The 25,942-nt window shown below is 46.1% G+C and overlaps 1 protein-coding gene across 2 annotated transcripts in view; it reads right to left on the bottom strand.

Annotated features, from left to right (window-relative positions):
• The window catches only part of LOC144138251 (protein CIP2A homolog), a 91,087-nt gene that overhangs the window by 44,172 nt on the left and 20,973 nt on the right, over window positions 1-25,942 (bottom strand). For both annotated transcript variants that reach the window (XM_077670434.1, XM_077670435.1), the window contains exons 7-9: window positions 24,168-24,246; window positions 10,048-10,224; window positions 3,518-3,674 (exon numbers count right to left, since the gene is read on the bottom strand). In XM_077670434.1, coding sequence (XP_077526560.1) covers window positions 3,518-3,674; window positions 10,048-10,224; window positions 24,168-24,246 — 413 coding nt within the window. The remainder of the gene's footprint in view (window positions 1-3,517; window positions 3,675-10,047; window positions 10,225-24,167; window positions 24,247-25,942) is intronic.

The following is a 25,942-nucleotide window of genomic DNA, read 5'->3' as shown; positions in this document are numbered from 1 at the left end:
AACTCACAGAATATAACATGTGCAACTGTGCATTGTGACTTTCGAAAAAAAAATTTTTGGGTACAATTTTATGCGTTTTTTTTTATTAAATGATCATCATTTAAACCTTCACAAACAGCATGACCTTGGGGGTGTTGGAAGATTATGCCATCAGTAAGCATTTTCCCCCACTGAAACTGACGGGAGCGTTAAAATTCTGGGCTCTCAAGACTGTTTTGGAGCAGTTTGGCACAATTTTTGCAATTTTCAAGCTTTTGGAGCAGCCTGGCGCGGGAAAACAAATTTGCATCGAAACTGCGCAATATGCGCAGATGTCTCACCCCTTGGTACGGAAACATTCCAAACTTTGAATGTTTTGCGAGTAGTGTTTGTCACTTGATTTGATTCACAGCACAGGCTTGCTGTCTGAAGTAATCAAAGTTTTCGAATGTTTTGAATTTGCAAATGCCAGAGCAAAAAAAGTTGTCTCTGCTGCACAACGAGCGAACTTTCAAGCTCCACTGCATGGCATGCCCCCTTGGTTAGGCTTTATCGCACGACACTGAAGCTGTGAAGAGAAGCCTAATATCTAAGATTTACGTGACACGAGTGTGTGCACACTGTAGGATATGTTAGCTGAATACTTGCTTGAAATTTAGAAGTGAAAAAGAAGTCTCCCATCTATACAGTGGCCCAAGTGAGGAATCACAGAGTTATTGCAGGAAGGGTCATAACAGCCACTAGCATCTCCAGTCCCTTTTCAATGACTTCAGGGACCAGTCAAATATACTTTGTCCATTCACGGGATACCTTCATGGCAACGTACACCACACTTTTGTTCCACTGCTTGGCTACCTCAACCTAATCTATTATTACTAATTTTTTTTTTGTACAGCTTTCTTATCAGTATATTAACAATGAGATGTGTCAAGTAGTCTAAGCCACTAAGCTATCTTCTTGCTTTTGTACCTGTGTTGCTCTATGCACCATAAAGCAAATAAGTGCGTACAGTGGAATCCCAATGATACGATTCTGGGTGATACGAATTTCTGACAAGTCCTGGCGAAATTGCATTGTTTGCAACGGGAAAAATTTCGGCTGTTACGAATAGACCTGCGCGGCCGGGCGGATGATACGAAAAAGCCAATCTCTCTCTCTCTCTCTCTCTCCTCTTTGTCGCCTATCTCTAGGAACAGCTGGGCTGTTTTTTTGTACTCGCGAAAACACGCTGCACACATGACGCTGCCATGAAACCACACGCATGCTAAGCACGGCGCGGCCGACGGCGGCAACATGGCGGTGGCTTTGGCCATGAAATGGTGCGGGGCGCTCTTTAAAATGCCACTCAAGGCACAACACGAAGTTTGCTTGTGCGGTAAAGGAGCCGATACCACGGGCGAAAATGGCCCTATAAAACATAATCCGCGCCGCTAGTGAAAGTGCCCAAGAAATATCTGCCGGGGTGGTAAGCCTAAACATTTCTGACGCAGCCAGCCGGCTGTCTCGAGTGCTTCGTACAATGCATGTGTTCGAGCGAAATTAGAATATGCTTCAGTGGTTTGGGGTCCCTCTACTAAAAAAGACATTTCTCAGAGAAGGTGCAGAGAAAAAAAAAACCGTCCAATTTATTTACGGGAAATACCGCAGGCATGACTCACCATCTCTTCTCTTCTGATGGAAGAAAATAATATTCAAACGTTAGATGACCGCAGATGGGTCAGTCGGCTGATACTTCTGCATGATTGCTTGTCAGGCAAAATAAAAATACCTCTTCCCGGCAGCGTTAAACCACGTGTAACTAGGGCTACGAGACGCACTCATGAATTCTTATTGACACCTATTTTCGCTCGAACAGATGCCTTCAAAAACAGTTTTTTCCCCAGGACTGTCGCAGACTGGAATTCTTTACCTCTTGATGTTTTAAAAGCAAAAGATTTTGCAGAAGCGCTACAGAGTCATCTTTTTTCAAATTAATGTGTTCTGTCGTGTTGATCTTGTAATACATGTCTATAAGATGCAGGGTACCATGAATTGTTTCTGATATATTTATTGCCTGTGTTCCCTTTTGTACTCGTTTCATTCCTGCCGCCATGAGGCGCGCACCTCCCCATTGGTGCAAGTCGTCAGGCTTCTTCCACTGCCGCGCGCGTTGCACATTTTCTGACCGAGGCAGAAGCTGCCGCGGGCACAGAATCGCCGACGCAGGCATGAAAAGATCGCACGCGCAACGCAGACGCACACGCACACGAGCCGCATGCAAAAACGCGCTATGCGGCGCGGTGTGTCGTGAGCTTGGGCACCGTGAGTGAGGAGACAAGTGCAAAGTTTTACACGCTCCAGAAAGGACTGCTCAGTGACAGGGAGGTTAAAAAAAAAAAAAAAAGGAACAAGAAACAGAAAAAATCACAGATTTCTTCACGAGAAAGTAAGCAAAGAAATAAACGAAAACTTTTTTTTTGTGCTCAATTTTTTGGCCTGTGTTAGTTCATACAAATTTTGGATTACACGAATATTTCTTGCAGAACCACGAGATTCGTATCATCGCAATTCTACTGTATTCGAGAATGTTTAATCCAATTCGCAGTGAGTTCTTACCAGTCATATTTGATTTCCAGTCCGAAATTTGATATTCACACACCTGCACCTACAAGCCATTAGTATTCAGTTTGAACCTCAAAAAAAGAATTTTCACCTGAAATTTTACTTCGCATTACTACAGCCCCATCCATTCTCGGTGGCATCTTATGTGTTAATTTTTTAGTTTTGGAGCTAATCTAATTGCATGAGGGTGCTGGGTTGCACATAGACCTTTGTCATTTGCTTATTGCATTTGGAGTCTCTTGTATTTGCCAGATTTTGCATCAGTAGCCAAATTGGGTGAATTTGCACCATTGTTAGTTCACACTGGGCTAAAAAATTACATAAAGTGACTTTTCGTTTTGATTGTTTATACTTCTTGTTTTTCTTTGTTTTTGTTTCAGTGATGTACCTTTATCAAATAATAATGCTTTAATGCTTAACTTTGCCAAGCATGTGTACAAGGTGTTCCACAGCAGGTGATTTTTACAGTTTCTTGTGTTTCTATGCATTTCTAGGGTTTATTTTTTGCCCTAATATAGTGTTATATGGCAAGCGATTAAACCCTCAAAATTTCATATGTCAATTTCACATTTATTTAACTCTTTGTATATTTAATAAATTCTCTGCAACAAATAATCTCCATTTACTTTATTATAATGATTAAAAAATTCAATCTTGCCAATTACACATTTTCGTTCAGATTTAAAGCACTACACTGTTTTGGGCTGGTGTACACTGTAATGTTTGCTGGTGCTGTAATGTAGTAATGTAATGTAATGTAGCAGGCTACTTCGTCCATCATGCAACTGTGCACGGAGTCCCACAAGGTTTCCCACTGCCCCCCCCAATATTCAGGTACGTACTCAGTGCAGTTCAAGCGTACCTTCAAGGCAGATTGAATTGAACAGCCTTGCAACGAGTTCAAGGGCGACAACGGAGCAGCCCTGTTTACACTCACCCTGAAACAGGTGCAGGGAGGCCACGCAGGCTTCTGGTGCAAAGTAGAGGCTGTCGAGCTCTCTGTCTTGCAGCGCCACAAAGACAGCCACCACGCTCTTCAGAAAGATTGAGATGGATTCGTTGTGGATGACGAGCAGGTTCTTATTGCACATTTCCTGCGAAGAACGGGTGACGCCAGCATTGCACACGTTGTAACGGACTACCCGGTGTATTGAAGCCCTCAACATAACACAAGGCCTGAAATGCAACTCGGGTGTTGTAAAGCCTCAGTAAGGGGTGGAAAATTGCAGCGAAAAACTAAATGCACACACACACAGAAAAATGAAACAACAGCACAAGGTGCAAAAATTTGGACGAGGCTTAAGTTTCACCTTTAGGAATAGAACAAGATTGCGTTATCGGGCCCTGTTCAGATTGTACGAAAATTTCACACTCCTGCTTGCATGCCAACTCTTGGGGCAAAGCCTTACAATCCTGGGATTTCAGTGGGCACAGCAAGGTGGTGCACAGGATCTTTTGTTAAAAGAGTACTGACACTAAATTTCTCGCTTTCGGTTTTTATGCTGTAAAGAATACCTATTGGTCCAGTAATTACGAAAATCGGACCAAAAGCGGTCAGCCGCCAACGTAGAATTAATTATAACACATTTATTCCAATCAGTTTCAAATTCGGTCGTCACGCGCCAAATGGCCGTTGAAATGCAGGACGAAGAATGTGACGTCATGGTTTCCTCGATGTCAGGGACGTTTGCCGCATCGTCTGCTACGATTGCACATGGTCCGCACTCGTCTGCGCAGTCAACATGTCGTCTGAATCGTCAGACACGGATGAGTCGCTGCCACCCGACAGACAGACAGACAGACAGAACAACTTTATTTGGCCACAGATGCGGCGATTAGGCCGGCGACGTCTTCGCCGTCACCAGTTTTTAAATATCGCTGCGGCTCGAACCAGCGCGGACTGGGATAGCATTAGCTTGTCATCACTCTTCCAATCAATCTGATCACCGAAAAGAAGTTCCACATGCGAGAAAGTAGATGTTAGTGTGGTGAAAAATTGTCCTAGGGATTGTTATCAGCGCTGAATTTAAAAGTGGCGTTCAGATATTTGCCGCGATGGTAAGCCTACGCTGACCGGCAGCGGAGGTTCGGCGCTCCGACCCAGCACTGCCGGCACTGCGGTGCGGCGAGCGGCCGAAAGATGGCGCCACCTGCGCGCTATAATCAAAATAGGCCACGGCAGATGTTTTACTGATAGCTGAAATGGCAATTATTGCCAAAATAAAGCTCCACATGCGAAAAAGGGAATGATAGTGTGGTGAAAAGTTGTGTATGGGATGGTCATTTGCAGTTGTACAGATAGCGGAGATCAAATATTCCTCACGATGCTAAGCCTAAAGTTCCCCGCACCCAAGCTGACTCGAGCAGCGCAAGCGCTGCGGTGCTGGTGGGGACGGCCCTCTTCTGAAACTCGCCGCGCGCCAGCACGTTGCGTTTGGGTTCCCCTAACTTCTTGGGGGGCCTCCAACGCCGCCTTCCCCTATTCTAAAACTGTCTAATCGCTTCCACTCCGCTTTTACTGCAGCTCCTCCGTCAACTTCAGGCTCTGCAGGTAGCAGGCGAGAAGTGCAACGAGCAAATTCTGCTCGCTGGATTGAGTGACAGTTTTTGTGGCTGCCGCCACGCGGAAAATAATGCATCTTGGCGTCGTCGTCGATTTGCTCGGACAGGCCGCTCAGATAAGTCACCGTGCAGTTTTCGGCACCAGTGCAAGGAAACAACATGCACCGGCCACGAACTGAAGAGCAAAGACGTCGAAGACGCAAGGTGCACAAAGTGTACAAGCATTGCTCACACAGCTACGCCCACGTCTCCTGCCCAAACGAATACCACCGACAACAGCAGCGCAGGCTATCGTTTCCGGTTCCGAAAACGACTACCGTATTTTCCGGTCTATAAGTCGCACCTTTGTATAAGTCGCACCCCCCCTCAAAATGACAGTTTTTATATAAGTCGCACCGGTGTATAAGACGCACTGGTATACAAGACGCACTTGATAATTAGGTAAACTCATAGTGAATCATATCGTTAGAAAGAGAGGCAAAAGTACATGGTTGTGGCGGCCGCCACCTATGAAAGTCTAGACAGAGCTTCTCAAAAGCGGTTTATTAATACACACACATGTCATGTACTTACAGACGGCGTTAGGCGAAACCATCGAAGTCTTTCTTCGAATCGCTAACAAATAAACAATTCAGCAACTTCAAGTGGGTGTTCCGCTGGCGCATCGCTGTCGTCCTCCGACTCACTGATGTCTTCTTCGCCAACATCGTGTCACCACTCGCGGACCGGATTACTCCGGCCTTTAACAACCCGGCTACAACTGTTTTTGTAGAAATGGAGTCCCAAGAGTCGGAGACCCATTCGGCCACCTCTCCTAACAACGCGCGTCTCTTGCGTGCTGTCGTAAATCAGCGCAACAAAGGTGTCATGGCGGACGGAAGTGACGCGAACGGAAGCGGCCCGAAAATCGATACTTATCAGCAAGCTGTCATTTTAAAAATTAGCAGCATGTTTACCTCCTTCAGAGTAACTCTCTGTAATAATTTATAAGCTGCATTTTGTTTTTGCAACCCAGTTTGATGTTACTCTGAATTTATTCTGAACTGTAGTTACTGCGCGTGGCCGAAAGTGGCGCGCGGTTGTCGCAGGTCGTATCATTGTTTTTGACTAGAAAAAGATGCAAATTCTTTGGTTTAACGTCCCGAAGCGACTTATGGGCTACGAGAAACGCCGTAGCGGTGGGCTTCGGATTCATTTAGACCATAGAGCTGTGTCTCAACGTGCGCTGGCCACGCGCGGCTGCCGCGAACCGGATTTATTCCATACATAAGTCGCACCGGTGGATAAGACGCACCAATGAAAATTTCAGAAAAAAACCGCGACTTATACACCGGAAAATACAGTATATGACGTCACCCTGAACCGGCCAGACACGCCGGACATTGTGTCGTCGCGCCGATAGCGATTTCGCTAGTGCTGCCGATTTGTGGTATCTCACGGCCAGGGCAATTAAAATCGATTTTCGATGTGATTTCGGCCTCATATCACAGCAAAAACTTCTGTGAGGCATCTGTACAAACTAATAATATCATTTTTTATTCGTCAACATTTGGTGTCAGTACTCCTTTAACAGGCAATGCCACTGCTGAAGGATTTTTTGTGACACAAGGCCCTTCACGTTACTACACATTAAAACAGGACTACCTTTCACTTCCACAACTTGAGTGATAACTTGAGCTGTTTTATAACAAACAAACACAACACGCAAGAAAATATAACAATACAGCCATCTTGCCTTCGCAAAATTTAAAGGGGAGAGACAGAAAGACTACTGTAAAGCTCCGAGACAACACCCCCTTTATTGGTGAAATATTAAATTTACTAAAAGACCCCAAAGACCGCCCACCACCTAAAATCGATGGCTTTAGCGGCGATGAGTGAACATAATAAACATGAATCATCCATTCGTGTGTTGATGCAGTCAGTCACTTATTTGTCCTTCCTGCACCTGACCCGAAAGATTGCCCATCCGTTTTTTTTTCTCTTCACTTGAGGGGGGACGTGGCTTTCAAAATCAACTTTTTTATTTCTTTGTGGATTTTGATGAAAATTGGCACAGCAACTGGAAATGCTTCCATGATAACACCATAAAAATTTCAAACTAATATTTTGAAAACTTTTTTATGTATTAAATTTTCTTTCTGTTCCGCTTGTACCGAGCTTGAGCGGCTTATAAAACACGATAGAAAACTTGTTCGGAGTGCTTTGCATTCCCAAATGAATGGACGAGGTCGTGACAGTTTTAGAATTTTTTTTTTACAACACAATGTTTTTTAGTTTTCATTTTTTTAGAGGTTAATGTGCAATAGGCATGTTGACTGTGAACGATTATTTGAATAAAAAAATCACAAAAAACAAATCTGGAAAACCAAGAGTGTCACGACCTGAACTGTTCATCAAGGAATGTAATGCAAGAAACGGAATCAAAATAGACCCAGCGGTCACAAAGAAATCCCTGGTACAAGCGACACAGGTGGCAAAAAAAAAAACTGTTTTGAGAAAACGGCTTCCGAAGTTGCAACATAGGTTTCACTTATCAAAAGTCGTCACGGTTGTAGCCTTTCATGTCCTTTTGAACATGGGGCTTCTGGAATGCCTTGCCTTGAAATTGGAGTGCCTTTTACAGCCTTTCTCTTTCCAGAAAACATCATTTTCAGCTCCTCCGTGAAGAGTACATACCCCGCTTTGCAGACCAAACGAAGGGGGAGATGGCTTTCAATGGGCTTTCAATGCAAAGTAGGTTAGCTGGTTGGCTGTATTGCACTAAACAGCCTCCTTTTGCAGTGTTGTCACCATGGCAACAAGTTAAGCATTTTTTTTGCTTAAATTTGAACATTTTTGGCTTTTTTTTATGTTTATCATCTTGCCTGGCACAGCAATAACTTAGTACTCATACGTGCAGGTGTTCATTGCCAAAAGTTTGCATACCACAAGGATGAAAATGAGCTACTTTGAAGCTTGGTAGAGTATTCTGCATAACTCCCAACTTCAATGCAAGAGCATATTTTTTTACTACTTTTGACATTCAAGGCATCCAATATTTCTCGCAGCAAAGCCAGTATGCCCTAAGCAATGGTATCAATAATTTCAGTAAAAAATCACTGTTAAATGCTGCGACAGTAACGTACATTTTAATGCAGAGAACATATTTTTATTCCTATATTACTAACTCAAACCTGTTTGCATGAAAATTACAAGTGCACGAGAAACGTTGCGCAAGAAAGGCGATATGGCTCGCGCGCATCGCAGCGCACGCTTACCGCGACATATCGAACTTTGATTATACCTGATATGGCTGGTCAGGTCGCTTTTAAGATTAAATCTAACGTCGCAGGCATTAATTACAACTACTGGCGTTCAATCGTAACCGGTTGCCCAGTCATGTGCTGCTCCAATGCGCGTCGGCTATGCCGTGCGCGCCGCAGCGTTTGACGCGTCGACCGTTTCTTTCTCAAGGCTAGCGAGCCCACAGTCAAAACACAGCAATAACTAAGCGTGTAAACATCGCAAACCCGACTAAAAGTTCACTTCACGAACCACTATCGCAAGCGCGCACACCGCGTCACCCTCCGGGGTCTGGCGACGGTAGAGTCACGCCCACCACGAAGCGTTCGATGACCTCCTCCTTTCGAGCCACACAACTTCCCGCAATCTGGCTAGTTATCTCTGGCATTCCCACCGCGATAACGTCCGGGTTGAATACCATAGATTGAACAGAAACTCGGCCGAGCGAAGCGGCGAAAATGAACTCAAACCGCCCGCTACGCAGCTCAGGCGGCCGCCATCCTGCGTTGTGCCCGTGACATCCAATCAGGAGGGTCGTTGTTCTGCGCCCCGACTGGAGGACCAATAGCGCTTCAGCATCTATTTCTAGCTTCGTTTCTGCGTCGTTTCTTTTCTGCCGTTTGTGCGTTTGTGAATGAACGAAGATAAAAGAGACGAGCGGAACAGGAAAGACGATCGCTCAGCCGATCTAACCATATCAAAATGGCCACGCCCGGTGGCACCGTTGCGGAGATAGAGCGCTCCGAAAATTGCCGTTTTTTCGCCCTTTTGCGCTGATAGTTTGTCACCGCGCCTGCCAAAAGTATTTTTTTATGCCACTTTGCGACGCTTTTCAGCGTAAAAACTTTACAGACGCATAGAATAGGAAACAAAGAAGCCGAATATGTGGATTTCGAAAAAACGATGTTTTGGTCATTTTTCTGAAGTTGAAAGCCGCGTCCCCCCTTGATATCACTATACTTTGGGTGGGCGCTCTTTTGGAACTTTACGGTATACAGTCGAGCCCACTTACAACGATACCGTTTATAACAATATATGGGATATAACGATGAACAGCTATGGCACCGCCAACTTTTGTATTCTTTCTGCGGTAAAATAAACCGCTTATTGCAATGCTCCAGTGCCACGATATCGGATACAACGATTGAATCAGGTTATATTGTGCACCACAAGTGCAACAGAGATGACTAACGACATGGTTGCGCAGCCTACTCAGGTAGTGTTTTCCTAGGAGGCACAATGCGTGACACAGTCCCTGGGGGACTTTGTTTCCGCCAAGGACATTTACCTCGGCTAGGTGAAGCACCTATAGATGCTCTTGGAAAAGATTTGCAACAGCTTCACACGCGGCAAACAATGGTGACTGACTGTGGCTTCTTTTCCGCAAATTAGTAGTAGTACCACCTTGCTGGCATGCGAATAAAATGTTTTGAGCTCTGTTCTGTCTCTACTTCGCAACCCGCTTACAACAATTATCGGTTATAACGATGGGATTTCCTTGGCACTTGGATATTGCTATAAGTGGACTAGACTACCTACATGCGCAGGTGCGTAACAGCAGCCGGCAGGAATCGCACGACGCAAGTCGCACATCGCAACATGCATTCAGCACACACAAACCTGCGTGACGAGAAGAACGAGCTTGATGCTCGAATGAGCCATCTGCAGGGAGTTCCCCAGGGGCTCCACTGCTCCGTTGAGGAGGGAGAGGAGGGGCTGAAGGGGGCTGGGCGTACGGGCGGCGAACTCCTGTCGGAACTCGGGCACCGATAATATGGTGGTCAGGACGTTGATGGTCTTGAGAGAAAGAAAAGGGGGAGAGAAAAAAAAAAAAGCACATTACCCATAAACATTTATTCAATGATGATGATGATGTTTGAATGTTAAAGGAGCCATGAAGACAAAATACAAGTTGGGTTTATTAGAAAGACTGCTTAGTCCCGATAACAATGATACCAATACCATCGCAATCTTCGAACAAATAACGGAGATATTAAAGAAAACGTGTGAAGCAGTCGCGGCCCCCTAGCCAAGTTCCCGCAACTTTTCTACGACGTCACGGAACCTTGGTTGTGCGATTGGCGGCCGCCCAACTGACCGTCGCGACGACACATGACTGGACGTCTGTAATGGGGCCTCTGGTTCCATTTGACCGCATCACTTGAATGCTAACGTGCAGTTAACGCACTGAAAATTATGTTTTATTGTTGGCCCGTATGACGTCATTCTTGCTCATAACACATCACTGTTGTGCGAAATTTGAAAGCTTTTAAATACTTCTTGCGTTTTTTTTCGTTAAAAAACATCTCTTGCGGCTGTAATGGAGCTGAGTGAGATACTCAATCCTAGTTCTTTCAAATTACACGAAGTTGTATTTTCTCTTCATGGCTCCTTTAATGGTGCAAGGCCAGCTAGGGCAAAGAGCGCCAAGAAAGTGTTTTAAGTGCGAATGCACTTTATAAGCGACCCTGAATTCCGTTGACCGCCGTCCGTCCACATAGCAACAGCTGCGGGTGCGCGCGCTCCTCGTCTTCCTTGGCAACGGGGGGAGATGGGCGCGCGCTGCCTGGCCGCTGACATGGCACATACCCACGTGGGGGATTGGCCAGGAATCGGGCGTGAGAAGGGCTAGTGCACCCGCTTAAAGGAGTACTGACACGAAATTTCAAAGCTGAGATCCGCTCTAGCAATCAAGTACAACGACAACACAAATAGGTGTCTGTGAATAAATGCATCTTTCTTTCTTTGTAGTTGTGTGTGTGTGTGTGTGATCTCTCTTTCGCGAACATTACCGAACCGCGCAAATTCAACTCGTGCATTCGCACTTTCACATTCTTCCCCTCGGGGAAATGCGGGGAATTTTTGGTGAATAGGTGACAACTAAGTTTGGTTAGGGGGAACACAAATGAAATCAATTAAGTCTATGAGCACGGCTAGTGTAAAGGGCCAGGATGAAGACCAAGAGTGGTTAAAAGATAAATAAGGTGGCTGGTGTATGGGACCAGGGCTACAACTACGGGTGGTTTGAAATGAGCTTTAAGAAGTGAACCTCTGACAGAAACTTAAAGGCACACTGAACAGAAAACATGGCATCGTCTCCTAGAAAGTATGACAGATGTAATGGAATATGCTGTCGGTAGAGTTCTCTGAAGTGTTTGCATCATGTAATGTCAAGTGCCCTGCATTGAATGAGGATGTGTATCACGGATAGGCCCTCCCCACACCTGCTACACAGGGGTCTTGGAGATCCTGTGAGCAGGTGCGAGTATGTTACATGTGTATGGAGGTATCCGCAACCTAGCTAAGGTAACTTCAATGTGTCTGTTGTGTGAGTAACTAGCGTATGATCCCAAGTGTGGTTTTATTAAGTGTAGTTTGTTGTCTGTCTGTTCGATCCAGTCTGTTTGCCAAGTTTTACGGAGTTGCTGTCTAATGTGTGGCTCGAGGTCTGTGTAAGATAGTGTTGCCATGTGTACTGTATTTCGGAGTGCAGCACTGGCGGCCATTTCATCCGCCAGTTTATTTCCGCCAATGCCAGAGTGGCCTGGCACACAACACACAGTCACCCCAAGGTTTGAAGAATACGCTAGCATAACTGATTTGAAGACAAGATTAATGACATGGTTTTTCGATGACTTTCCGGATGACAACGTACGGACAATGCTCAGCGAATCTGTATAGATGATGGATTTAGGAATATGATGTTCAACTATGTGACTTACAACTAGACAGATGCCATATGCTTCTGCCGTAAATGTACTTGTCTTTACATTCATGGTTCTATCTGCTTAAAAATTGGGTCCATGCGCAGCACAAGACACAGCAGTGAACGTTTTAGACGCATCACTGAAAAACTCTGCAGCCCTGTATTTATCCTGCAGATACTTGAAATGCTGCGAAATCCCACTTCTTGGTGTCCTGTTCTTATTGCATTGTAAGAAAGACAAGTCACATGACACAGGACGAAGATGCCACGGTGCTATAAGATCAGAGAGAGATGATTTGAATGTGTCTAAAAAGGAGACCTCATGAATAGTCACCTCGTCCCTCACACTCTGCGAGAAGGGAACAGAAATTGATTGGTGGTCTAAAAAGAGTTGCGGATGTATCGTTAAAAACCAGTTTAAAGGGATGGTTATTCATTGATATTTTGGAGGCATATACAGTGTAGACCATTTATAACGTAACCGCTTATAGTGCGGGGCCGGATATAACGCGGTTTTTGTGAACACCGGTTCACCTCCCATAGAACTCAATGCATAAGCATACCGCTTAGAATGCGGCTGGCCGAAGCACAATACCATTTATAGTGCAGTTTTCTGGTGGGACTGCTGATCGACCGGCGTAGCTGGGGCATCGTTTTAGGGTAGCAACAGAAAAAAGACAGGATGAAATCGGCCATCTGACACAGCGCGCACCCCTTGCTCTCCTCTAACTTCGACACACAAGAAAAGAATAGGCACCCTTTAGTTCACGCGTACGTGATGACCACAACTGACCCTGCTTGACGCACCTCGGAAGATAGCGACTCCCGTCCCCGTCCGCGATCGGCGTGAACTGTATGACCCGTTTTCGCACACGATTCGTGCACGTCGGCGTTGCGCGTCCGTTTTTTTCACGCTTGTGTCAACGATTTTAGCGCTCGCGGTGGCTTCTTCGCGTGGCAGTGGGAGGAGCCTGACGACTTGCACCAATGGCGAGATGCGCACCTTATGGCAGGAGATCCGAAACGCCCCGACCAGCTGGCTGCCGGCGCCAGAGATGTTTAGGCCTACCACCGCGGTGTTTTTTGATGGCACTTTAACAAGGAACGTGGGTGGCAGTTTATATTCCTCGTTTCGCCCATATATACCAGCCCTTTTCTTGAGTGAGCATCCTCGCTTGCGCCTCGTGCGGCATTTCAGCGAGCAACTAGACGAGGTCACTCCCTTAGAGAACGTTTTGCTGATAAGCCACCGCTCTTTCACTTTCCGGACAAGCGAGCCGCGCGAAGCCGCAAGATTTCCAGCAGCAGTACGCTGGGCTGATAAACAGCCGCCTTCGGCATCGTGGACACAAGGTGCAATTAAAAAAAAAAAAAAAACTGTTGGCGAAGCTATCACGCTTCGCGGCATCTGTTCATAGACGCTAAAAATGCAACTACGATCCTCCAAAACACGAACACAACGGAAGTTAAAGCCGTGCTCACTGTTTGTATGACCGCACTTGCAATGTGTAAGACCCTGCAGCAGCGGCTGATGTGAAAAAACAAGAAAAAAAAAAAAAACCATGATAAAAACCAGGCTTTTGCTTTTAAGTGCCGCGCGTTTGAGTGATGATAAATAAAGGATGACTTGAGAGGTAGGGTACGATGTGGTTGGATTCGCGCATGTTTTGGTTATAGTGCGGTACCGCTTATACTGCAGATTTCTGTGGCTCCCGCAACATACGTTATAAGCGGTCTATACTGTAGAAGGTTCACTCATTAAAAGATTACGGTAATGGTCCGTAACCTGAGGGTACACAGATCATAATTTAGGTGACTATCACAGTGGCCAGAGATGGGTGAGAAGCAGCTGCTGTTGAAACCAAAGTAAGTCTGAAAATCGCAAAGCTGCAGTAAAGACACGCGAGCCTCACTTTTTAAACTGCAGGATTTGTTTGCCTCACATTAATTTCCTGATTTGTGTTTGCGCATGCACTTTCTGTCAAGGCAGACAAAAAAAAAAAAAAAAAGGCACAAGTGCAGACAAAGAGAAACAAACACAAAAATGGGAAACTAGTGCACGACTTCAATTGAATTCACAACTATGCATTGAGAGAGATAATTGTACAGCACATTTCTTTCAGTAACGCAGAAAATTTAAAGAAATGCATTTTTTTCCCTGTAGTACAGCAGCAGCTGGTGTTGCAATGTGTCTGACCTGCACTGTACCATCAATCGTGAAGAATCAAAAAGTAGAAACTATTTAAATTTGAGGGTTTAAAGGGCTGGTGAAGAGCTTTTCAAAAAAATTATGTTGGGGGCATTACTTTATGGTTTTCTTGACGCTGAATTCGAAAAACGCGTTTATTTTATGTGTAAATACACCCAAACCTTCTTTTTTCGTCAAAATAAACGACGCCTGCCCGGCGGCGCGGTCAGAGCGCTGGCTGCCTTTCAGGATTGGCCGGCTGCAGATGACGTCATATTCGGAAGTGCCGGCCCTGCCGCGACCGCTCCACCTGAAGATCTCATCGATCTCATTCTGTTCCCGTTCAGATATGGGCCAGAAGGACCTCTGGTGAATGGAGGGTTCACACAATCTTTCCTTAGAATATGAGAGTCTGAGGGAAGTATAAGCGCAACAAGTTCGCTCGCGGCGAGCTTGAGAAAGAGGTTCTCCACCGACGTCTCATGGCCGACTTATGCTTCTCGGGTGCAGGGAAGTTGTGCAGATATTGGTTCGCCGCTTTTACCACCAGCGCTAGTCACAACTCCTGGCACATTTTTTCGACACACCATCATCCCCTTCTTCGCATGTGCGACTTTGTTTTTGCATTCGGGCAGGCGGTACAACAAGCTGTGTGCAGCGGCCTGCGATGCGTACAAGCAGCAGCTAGCGAGCGGCCGGTCGCTGCGTCGCGCGGAGGTGCTGGTGCCGGGTCGCTGCGCGGCCGGTCAGCGGAACGTGTCAGTGCTGCACAAACGCAGTTTTAGAATAGGAGAACCGAACTGTTGTGGTTACCCGAAAGGTAGCGGAATCAAAACGCAGCACACTTGTCGCCGACGAACTTTAGAAAAACACCTTCCCGAACAGCTCCAGCCAGCTTCGGTTGCACGGATCGCCTCGGAGGTTGGGAACTTTATGCTTAGCACCGAGACCGATATTTGGTCACTGCTACCTCTACAATCGCGAATGACTATCCTTAAAACAGTTTTTCACCGCACTATCATCCCATTTCTCGCGTGCGCACCTTATTTTCACGTTGATAGTCATTCTAGCCATCGGTGCTATGTTCATTCTTGCGCGCAGGTAACGCCATCCGTCGGCCTCTCGCCGCATCTCGTGCTCGGGCAGGTTGCTGCCGACGACGCGCCGCGCGACCGGTCGGCGCTCCGCATCGCGATACAAATTCGATCACCTCTTTCAAAATCACCTTGGATGACAATCCCTAGCACAATTTTTCACCACACTATTCATCCACTCTCTCGCACGTTCACTTGCTTTTGTCGACGGCCTTGATACTGGCCGGCAGCGAAGAGCGGTCGCTGCCGCGGCATGCGTGGTGCGTGCGAGCCGTTTCGTGCGCCGTACGGGAATGCACGACCGGCGAGTGTGCGGAGCGCTTCTGCGCGCAGAAAACGCTTCATGCTTTCAGCTTGCTTGATTTCTTCTTAAAATCTAGCTACTCAGCTCAGTTTCCGTCACAGCCAACAACATCGATCGGCAAAACGAGCAAGAAGTTCGCGAAGCCCTGAGCGCTGCGGTCCCACGAATTTTTAATCCCCTTATAATAATGGGTCAGGAACTAGGGGTACCTGCATATTTGTTCGAGCCAGTCTCTTCGCGTATGAAGCACAGAGCACCCGACGACACGGCCGGCCCTGCGACTACTCGTGAAGGCAATGTAGTAGCCACGGGCGCTCGGGTAGGAAATCTCTGGTATCTAGGAGTCGCTTTAGGGAAGCACACAGTAGCATTACGGTTGAAAATCGACGCGGTAGCAACTCTACACAATTGAGATTATTAAAGGGCACATTGCACGTCTGCTTAATTCGGAACTTCGCTGAGAAAACTGGGACACAGCGAAGCGGCGGCGCACGCCACTGGCCGTCTTCCGAATATGACGCTAGTTCCGGTCGCTGCCTCTCGGTTTCTCGCTCTTCCGGCGGCACAGCCGCGAGCGGTGGGCGGGGCGTCGGGTCAACTTTATCGACGAATATCTCAGTCCCCAAGCGAGATATGACGAAATTTTTTTTACAGTCATAAACTGTATGTATGTGTATGTATGTTTGTGTTTATTGGCGCAAGGGTAACTAGGACCAAAGAGCGCCAAAACTATGTTAAGTGGTCCGTCAATAGTCAGGTTTGAGCTTAAAATATGTATGAAATGAGTATGATATATCCTAAAATACTGTATATATGGGTGTAGAGGGCCCGTAGACTAAAAAATGGAGATGTTCATAATGGCGGATGAAAGGGATTGTGAATGGAACGCGACTGTAGCTCGAGCCGAAGAGCACGCTACGGCAGCGGGCCCCTCGTGCGAACAATGAAAACATGAAGGCTTTGCTCAATGCTTGTAGGCTCTGAGGTCACGCACTGTACGAAATGACCTTTAAAAACTTGACATCTGCAAGATAACTTAAAAGGGACTTGTTTGTGAACATAGGTTCATCTCCTAAGAACAGTGACGGGTGTAGCGGAATGTTGTAAGTATAGATTTTAGGGAAATGCCGTTTTCTGGCCTCATTGCAGGATGCGCACTCAATTAACACATGAAGGACGGAGAGCCGGTCCCCACACTTATCACAAACCGGTAGGGGTGTGCTATTTAAAAGATATGCGTGCGTAGCGTAAGTGTGGCCGATGCGTAGTCTGCAAATCGATACTTCAATGAACTGTTTTGTTTTTCTGTTGTGTATCTTCCTAGGTGGGGTTTTATTGAGTGGAGCTTGTTTTCTGTGTGTGTGTCCCACGTGTCCTGCCAGCGTTTACGGATTCCCCTTCGGATCACTGGCTTCAGATCGAGGTAAGGGATTTCCGCGACGTCAACACCACTATGGAGGGCCGCCAAAGTGGCGTTCTGGTCGGCAATTTCATTGCCTAGAATGCCACTGTGTCCAGGGATCCAGCAAACAAGTATTTTTAGTTGTAATTTATGAGCAGTCACGAGAGCTTCAAAAAGGTGATTGAGGACAACATTTTTTGTAGGTTTAAAGGAACCTAGTGCCGTAACGACACTTAAGGAGTCTGTGTAGATAACTGATTCTTGTATTTTGTTCTGTGTAATGTGCTCCACTGTGATTAAAATACCATAAGCTTCTGCTGTAAAGATACTGGTATTTTTGTTCAAGGTCCTCGTGCTGGCGAAATCCGGGCCATGTGCAGCACACGACACAGCGGAAGCACACTTCGAGGCATCCGTGTAAAATGAGGTGTATGGATATGTGTGTTGTAGTTGTAAAAAATGCTGGAAGATCAGCTCACGAGGTGCACGGCGCTTATCAATGCGTTTAAAGGATGTGTCACAACGAATCGTTGACATTTCCCAAGGTGGGACTTCGTTGGCGATGGAAGTCTTCATTCCCTCATCGAAAGACACCCCTATTTCCTCTGCAAGGCCTTTGACACGTAAGGATAAAGGGGCAAGGATCGAAGGGCGCGCTAAATACAAATGGGCAGATGAGACGTCATTCAGAAATGAACTGCACGGGTGATGCTTCACAGACATTGTCCTAGTAGCATAGAGCAGTGCTGTATAAGCACGCTGGTGCTCTAGGCACCAGTGGTCACATTCTACATAGAGACTTTGAATTGGACTTGTCCTGAAGGCTCCCGAGGCAAGGCGAAGGCCCAAATGTAGCACTGGGTCCAACATTTTTAGGGCAGTTTTAGATGCAGATCCGTATGTTACGCTTCCGTAGTCTATACGGGACCTAACTAAACTGATAAAGAGGCGTAAAAGGCAGTCTTTATCAGCACCGTAAGACTGATGCGACAAAACTTTTAAAATGTTTATGGTGTTTAGGCATTTCTGTTTGAGTGTTTTTATGTGCCGTATGAATGTTAGCTTTTCGTCAAGTATAACACCTAAACACTTGTGTTCTTTTTTGACGGGAATCCGTTCTCCGTTCAGCGTAATGTCAGGTTCCGGATGGATTCCACGCTGTCTTGTGAATAAAACACATGTACTTTTCTGAGGATTCAGTTTAAAACCATTTTCCTCTGTCCATTTCCGGAGCCTGTTTACACCTAACTGTATTTGCCTTTCACAAATGGACAGGTTGGAAGACCTAAAGCTAATATGAACATCATCAACATTCAGTGAGTAGGAGATTGTGGGTGGCAAGGATTTTCCAAGGGAGTTCATTTTAACTACAAATAGAGTACAGCTTAATACTCCACCTTGGGGAACACCATTTTCTTGTATGTACGTTCTGGATACAACTGTCCCTATTCTTACCCTAAACATTCGCTGTGACAAATAACTTTCAATAGTGTTTAACATACGCCCAGACACACCGAAAGCCTTGAGATCAAGCAGTATGCCGTGGCGCCAAGTTGTGTCATATGCTTTTTCCATGTCAAAGAAAACAGAAAGACAGTGCTGTTTGTGGATGAAAGCATCTTTGACATATGACTCGAAGGCTACCAGCTGGTCAGTTGTGCTTCGACCTGATCGAAAACCCGCCTGACAACTTATTTACCATTTTTTCAAAAAGCTTTCCCAAGCAACTTGTTAAAGCTATTGGTCGGTAACTGGCAGGTAGTGAGGCATCTTTACCTTCTTTCAGTACGGCAACTACAACAGCTTCTCTCCAAGCTCTCGGAAAGTATCCTGCCGCCCAAATTTTATTGAAAAAGTGCAAAAGTGTTTGGAGAGTTTCTGTGTGCAGATGTTGTATCATTGCATAGGATATCCTATCTGCCCCCGGTGCTGAAGCCTTACATGTTCCTAGGGCAACCAAAAGCTCTGTTGAAGAAAAATCCGAGTTGTATGGTTCATGGGATGTTCTGTTATCTCTAATCGGTTTTTTCTCCATGGATGATTTGTGTCGTAAAAAAGTTTTCGTGTAGTGAGTAGAACTCGAAATATATTGAAAGTGTTTTGCAAGTGCGTTGGCCTGGTCCTCCAGGGTGTCGCCCGCACTGCTAACCAAGGGTAGGCTGTGTGTTTTATGTCCATTAAGCTTTTTAATTCTATTCCATACCTTGCCTGTATCTGTGTATGAATTGATAGAAGTCACAAAAGAGTGCCAGCTCTCCCTTTTGGCTTGCTGGCGAATGCGCCTTCCTTGTGCTTTCGCGCGTTTGAAGGAAATTAGGTTTTCAGAAGTGGGATACCTGCGGAGGACACTCCATGCCTTATTTTGCGCCTTCCGTGCATGCCGACACTCGTCATTCCACCACGGCCTCCTGGCGTTAGGTGTGGCACCAGATGTTTGTGGAATTGAGCACTCAGCGGCATGAAGTATATGGGCCGTAATCAGTTCACAGGCTTCATCAATGCCCAAATGGCTTAAAGATGTGTATGAAAGCTGAGATAGTTGTTTAAATTTCAGCCTATCTGCAGCAGATTCCCTAAACCTTTTATAGGAGTTGAAGCTGTTAGGGATTTTGTCAATGCTTTTCAGGATGACTGGGAAGTGGTCGCTCCCATAAGGATTATTGTCAACTCCCCATTCAACAGATGGAAAGAGGACAGAAGAGCCGATTGCCAGGTCTATGTGTGAGTATGTGTTGTGCGTAGTGTTGTAGTATGTCGGCTGTTTTTTATTATTGAGTAGACAAGCTCCGGAAGAAAATAAAAACTTTTCTAGTAAGCGGCCCCGGGCATCTGTCCGTTGAGACCCCCAGAGTTCACTGTGAGCATTAAAGTCGCCTACCAATAAGAAGGGTTCCGGGAGCTCATCTATGAGGGACTCGAATTCTGAGCTCGATAGACGGTAATCCGGGGGAACGTATAAAGAGCAAACTGTTGTTAACCTATTAAAGAGGATTGCTCGGACTGCCACAGCTTCGAGGGCAGTGAGCAACTGAAGAGGTGAGCAGGGGACAGACTTTTGCAAGACAATCGCTACACCACCAGAGGAGTGAGTGTAGCAGTCCCTGTCTCTCCTGAATACCGAGTATTGTTTGAGAAAGTTGGTTTGTGTAGGTTTTAAGTGTGTTTCTTGTAGGCATAGGATATTTGGATGGTACTTATTAAGGATTTCGTAGACATCATCGAGGTTTCTAATTAATCCCCTACAGTTCCATTGGATAATGCTTTGAACTGCCATAAAAGGTTAGAAGAAAGGTGCTGAGCATAGGTTTTGTTTAGATGGAGATCCCTATGTCACTGAGCCCGAATCAGGGCCAATGACTCGGGGAGCTTGTGATTTTTTGCCGCGGCCAAAACTACCGCGCTGGTCTTTAGATGACTGCGATGCAGGCCGGGATGGCGTGACATCCATGTCCTCATCCGGGTTTTGGGGCATTGACGGGAGGGAGGTTTTACGGCGCCCATCCCGCAACGCGTTTGATGGGATGGCAGAAGATTCAGCCACCACCTTTTTTGATGTGTTGGACATGGCTGCAGAAGAGGCGCCTCCTGTACCCACATCCATTGCCACCGCAGTTTCGGCGGTCGGGGTCTGTCGAGGAGCGACAGCAACGCCACTCCCAGAGCAATTCTGGTCAGGTGCAACGCCTGCGGGCACTGCTGGCGATGCACGAGTTGTTTGGCCTGCCAGGGGCAGCACCTCGAGGGGTGTGTGCGCCACTAAGTCAGTTTCACTATACTGAGTGGCCACAGAAACCAGACGCCGCCCCACCCCCCGGCGGGCAGCGCTGGCGTAGCTCCCTGAAGGAAGCAGAGCATAACGCTTACGGGCTTCTGGAAATGAAAGATTTTGCGTCACTTTTAGGTTGATGATTTCTTTTTCTTTCTTAAACTCCTGGCAAGAGCGAGAGTATGCTCCATGGGGTCCTCCACAGTTGCTGCACTTTAGTTGTGTGCTTTTGCAGTCGTCAGCATAATGGTCCTGCTCAGAGCACTTTGCACACGTTTGTTTTCCTCGGCACGAATTGCTGCCGTGCCCATACCTCTGGCAGATGAAACAACGTCGCGGGTTTGGTATGTATACTCTGGTCTTACAGCGCAGAAACCCTAGGTTTACGTACTCTGGCAAAGTGCATCGATCAAAGGTCAGTATTATGTGCTTCGTCTTAATTTCGTTTCCGTCCCGTCTAATGGTGATGCGTCGCACAGCGGTTACCCCCTGCTCGCGCAAACCTTCGAGCAGGTCAAAGTCTGTTTCGTTGATCAGTTCTGATTCGGAGATGACACCCTGGCAGCTGTTAAGGGTACGGTGGGGAGTTACTGTGATCTCAAGGTCGGCTAGCTTGGTTTGCTTCAAAAGAGTGTTGGACTGCTCTCTACTCTTGACTTCGATCATCAGGTCTCCAGAACTGAGCTTTTTCGCTTCATAGTTTTTTCCTATCAAACCTTCAATAAATTTTGCAACCAAAAATACAGATTTGCTGGTAACGGGAGTTTCTTTATCAGCTGACTGCATCACTAGGAAGCGTGGGAAGTTGTCAGGGTTGTTGAAGGCGAGGTTAGAAATCGGTTTGAAAATTTCTTCGGTGCGGCCTCGTTTCGGAGGCCGATCAGTTCGTTTGGATGGAATGGAGAAGGAAGCCATAAACTATGGAATGAATTCGGTGGCAAGGCCAGTCACCCACCACGGAGCCCAACAAGGGAACGTGGCTTTGCAGCGCACGCTAACTGTACGTTGCCACTATAACCCTATGCTCGGGATCTAGGTTGAAGCCTTCGCACAGGGTTAACCCTCGCCGCCTGGGGAAAACGGAGAAATGAAGAAAAGAGAAGATGACAGGACAGGGTTAGGAAGGACAATAGGAAAGCAAAAGAATGGAGAGGAGGACAGGAAAAGGCGACTGGCTGATTCTCCCCAGGTCGGGTCAGACTGGGGGCACCGTCTACGGGAAGCGGGGGCCGAAGTGGTGTGTTGCCTCTGCCAGGGGGCCATAAAGGTCCAAAACAACCCTGGCTTTGGCTCAACCACCAGGATGCCCTTTTCCCCGGACACGGCAAAGCCACGCACAGCCAAGGGCGTGGGTGGGTCCAACCCACATGGGCTCGGGGTCCGCGGTGTCGCCACTACCGTCACCTTGAATAGACAAGGCGCCCCTGCGGGCACAGTCATAAACTATCCAACATACTAATTGTAAAAAACAAACATTTACCCACTTTCAAAACCACTTCACCAGCCCTTTAATGCCCCGAGGCTACACTTTGGCTATAAGGTGCGCTGTAGTGGAGCCCTCCCGATTAATTTTTACCCACTGGGGATCTTTAATGTGCGCCAAAATCTCAACGCATGACTATTTTCATTTTTAGCGCCCATCCGAAAACCAGCTGCCATGGTTAGATTGAACTCACGTCCTTGGGCTCAGCAGCACAACAATGCCTTAACCACTGAGCCACTGCAGCGGGTATCGGCGAAAATTGTCACAAACGTCAACGATCCCAACCCAGTTGACAAACCAGCTGCTAAAGCAACACTACCCACCAAGTCTCTGCCCGTAGCCGGTGAAAATTATCACTGCTGTCCCAACTCGATCGACGCACGAAATCGGCCAAGCTAAATAGAATACCTTTGTCGCTGCCCTTGTAAATGCAGATAAGCAGCGGATGGCAACCAGATGTGCAAAGACAACAAACATGCCGGGGGTGCACAAAAAGCAATTGGCACTAAACCTAAAGAGTTCATACAGGCTTCAAAAGCAAAAATTCAAGGGTTTTCAAGGACTTTCAAGGACCAGGAAACACATTTTCAAGGTCCCCATCTTATGTTTTATCTGGGATTATTTATAACTTTTTCAACAAAATGCAAAATTTCATTATTGCTCAATACCTAAGAACATTATTGCACATTTAGATAGGCGCTATGGGTTCACGAATGCTCCCCAAGCTCTATTTTTTATTTCATAGTTTGTATTTAGAGGTTTTTCTTTTTCCTTTGTGTTTAGCTGAGGCTGTTTGATTTAAAAACTTGGTTAATGTCGCCTGCATCTCCTGCTTTGTCAGCAATACTATCAGCTGAAATTAAATCGAGCAAGAGTTGCATCAAGGCAGGATGAACTATGTACACGTCCACCATTTGCACGTAAAAGCAAATGCAGATGGAGCGTATGAGGCACAGCAAACAAACATGCAATGAGCAAGCATCCACAGACTAGGTGGAAGATGCAAGATAGAGAACAGAAGCTGGCTTTCACTGGATTGTAGTGTGATATGGATTGGATTGCGAAAAGCCTGCTCCCAATGTTGCCTCGTAATAATGAAAATCCACAAAACTTTTTGAAATTTCAAGCAATACACTGAAACTTGATTCTTACAATGTTTCTATACATTTTTAACACCTAAAATCCACAACAAACACTTTAAATTCTTGTGAAAAGACAGGGCCATTGGTTCTCTCCAAAACAATCACAGGTTTTCAAGGACCATTTAAAAATTCCAGGACTTTCCAGGCCTTGAAATTGACACTTCTAAATTCAAGGTTTTCAAGGTTTTCAAGGACCTGTGTGAACCCTGCTAACTTTACTCCACCAACTATCTTTTTGAAAAGTGAAGGTAAAGTCGCCGCGACTTCTTGCGCAACGTGGCGAAAAGAAGAAAAAGAGGCCCCGAAATATTTCAGTGTTGATCCCTCTGCAAATATTTTTTCGCACAAAAGAGCTGAGCAAGTGTTGGTGCTAATTAAAGGGGCTGTCAAACCAAAATACAAGTTTGTTAATAATCAAAGAACTCACCACTCAGCTCTAACCCATCACGAAATATGCTGTTTAGGTGGGGAAAAAAAAAAAGTGTTCAAATATTTTCAAATTTCTTGCCACAGTGATATTATTATGGGCAGGAGTGACATAACTTCCAGGCATTCATGTTTTGTTCGGCGATTTTCAGTTTGCGCGAGTTGCAACTCTGGACGACGCAACACCTTACACTATTGGTGCAAGTAAAAATAGGCAAACCAGACTCACGGTTTGGAGATCGTCCGGCTCTCTCTGCACCTGCTTTTCGGCTATCTTGGCAGCGCAGGAAACGACCACGTAGTGGGACCTGCAGGAAATGCGACACGCAGTAGCTTTTGTCAGCGGAAACACTTGGGTACAATGCAGCTATTCAAGCACAACTCAACCAAAGGGGAGCTTCCCATTTCATTTAAACAAGAAAGTTGGGGCTAGAGCAAGCAGGGAGCAAAATGGCAGCAAAAGTTTAAGGGGGGACACTGCTCTTAAAGGGTCCATGAAGAGAAAATACAACTTTGTTTAACTTTAAAGAGTTGGGCTTCAGTACCTCTCTCCGCTCCATTCCGGCCACGAAAGACGTTTTTTAACCAATAAAAATGCAAGAAATGCTTAAGCACTTCTTGTGTGCTTCTCTCAAGTGCAGTGCCACCTATAACGAAGCCAGCTAGTTTCCTGTACCAAGGACTCCGTTATAATGGCGGTTTATTGGATGTGTTTACGTGTACATATCTACAATGGGTCTACAGCTACCATCATCCTCCATAGGGAGAGCAGCAACATACCTATAAGGAACGGTGTCAGACAAGGAGACACAATCTCTCCAATGCTATTCACAGCATGTTTACAAGAAGTATTCACAACGTTGGATTGGGAACAGGTGGGAGTAAGGGTTAATGGAGAATACCTCAGTAACCTCAGATTTGCTGATGACGTTGCCTTGCTAAGTAACTTGGGGGACGAATTGCAAAGCATGCTTTCCGCACTGGGCGAACAGAGTAGAACCGTGGGCCTGAAAATTAATATGCAGAAAACTAAAGTAATGATCAATAACCTCGGGACAGCACAGCAGTTTGAGATAGGTGGCGAGGCAGTGGAAGTGGTAAGCTATTATATATATACTTAGGCCAAGTCGTGACCCCAGATCCCAACCATGAGGCAGAGATAATTAGAAGGATCAGAATGGGGTGGGGTGCATATGGCAGACATTCTCAGATAATGAATAGCAGCCTACCATTGTCGCTGAAGAAGAAAGTATATGACAGCTGCATCTTACCGGTACTCACCTACGGGGCAGAAACTTGGAGGCTCACTAAGAGATTCAACTTAAATTGAGAACAACTCAGCGGGCAATGGAGCGGAAAATGATAGGTGTAACATTAAGGGACAAGAAGAGAGCGGAGTGGGTCAGGGAGCAAACTGGTGTTAAAGACATATTAGTAGAAATTAAGAAGAGGAAATGGACGTGGGCAGGGCATGTAATGCGAAGGCAAGATAACCGCTGGTCATTAAGGGTAACAGAGTGGATCCCTAGAGAAGGCAAGCGTTGCAGGGGGCGGCAGAAAGTTAGATGGGCAGATGAGATCAAGAAGTTTGCGGGGATAAATTGGTCATAGTTGGCACAGGACCGAGGCAATTGGAGAATAATGGGAGAGGCCTTTGCCCTGCAGTGGGCGTAGATAGGCTGGTGATGATGATGATGACGTGTACATATGAGCACCACACAAAAAGAAAAAGCCACCGCTGGAATACGGCCGAAGTCGCCTTATTTTAGCATCTCTGGGCTCAGCGTGTGATCTGACGACACTTCTACAAGAGGCTTTGAGTCTTTCTTCTTTTTGATGCCACTAGTACGCCAGTTGTTGAAATTTATAAAATTAAGACCGATCCGATGCAGGCATTCACTCAGAAAATGCTGCAATCTTCGTTTATGCGTTTATCTCTGCCTCAAATATGACCTAGATTTGCTTTTGTGTTACACAATGCTGACAAGTCTAGGCCTCGCCAAT

The sequence above is a fragment of the Haemaphysalis longicornis genome, unplaced genomic scaffold (genome assembly GCF_048455015.1).
Source record: "Haemaphysalis longicornis isolate Haplotype H1 unplaced genomic scaffold, Haemaphysalis longicornis Haplotype H1 scaffold_5, whole genome shotgun sequence".
NCBI classification, from domain to species: domain Eukaryota; kingdom Metazoa; phylum Arthropoda; class Arachnida; order Ixodida; family Ixodidae; genus Haemaphysalis; species Haemaphysalis longicornis.
Note: the sequence above shows the minus strand (reverse complement) of the source record. Positions and strands in the feature narration are given on the sequence as shown.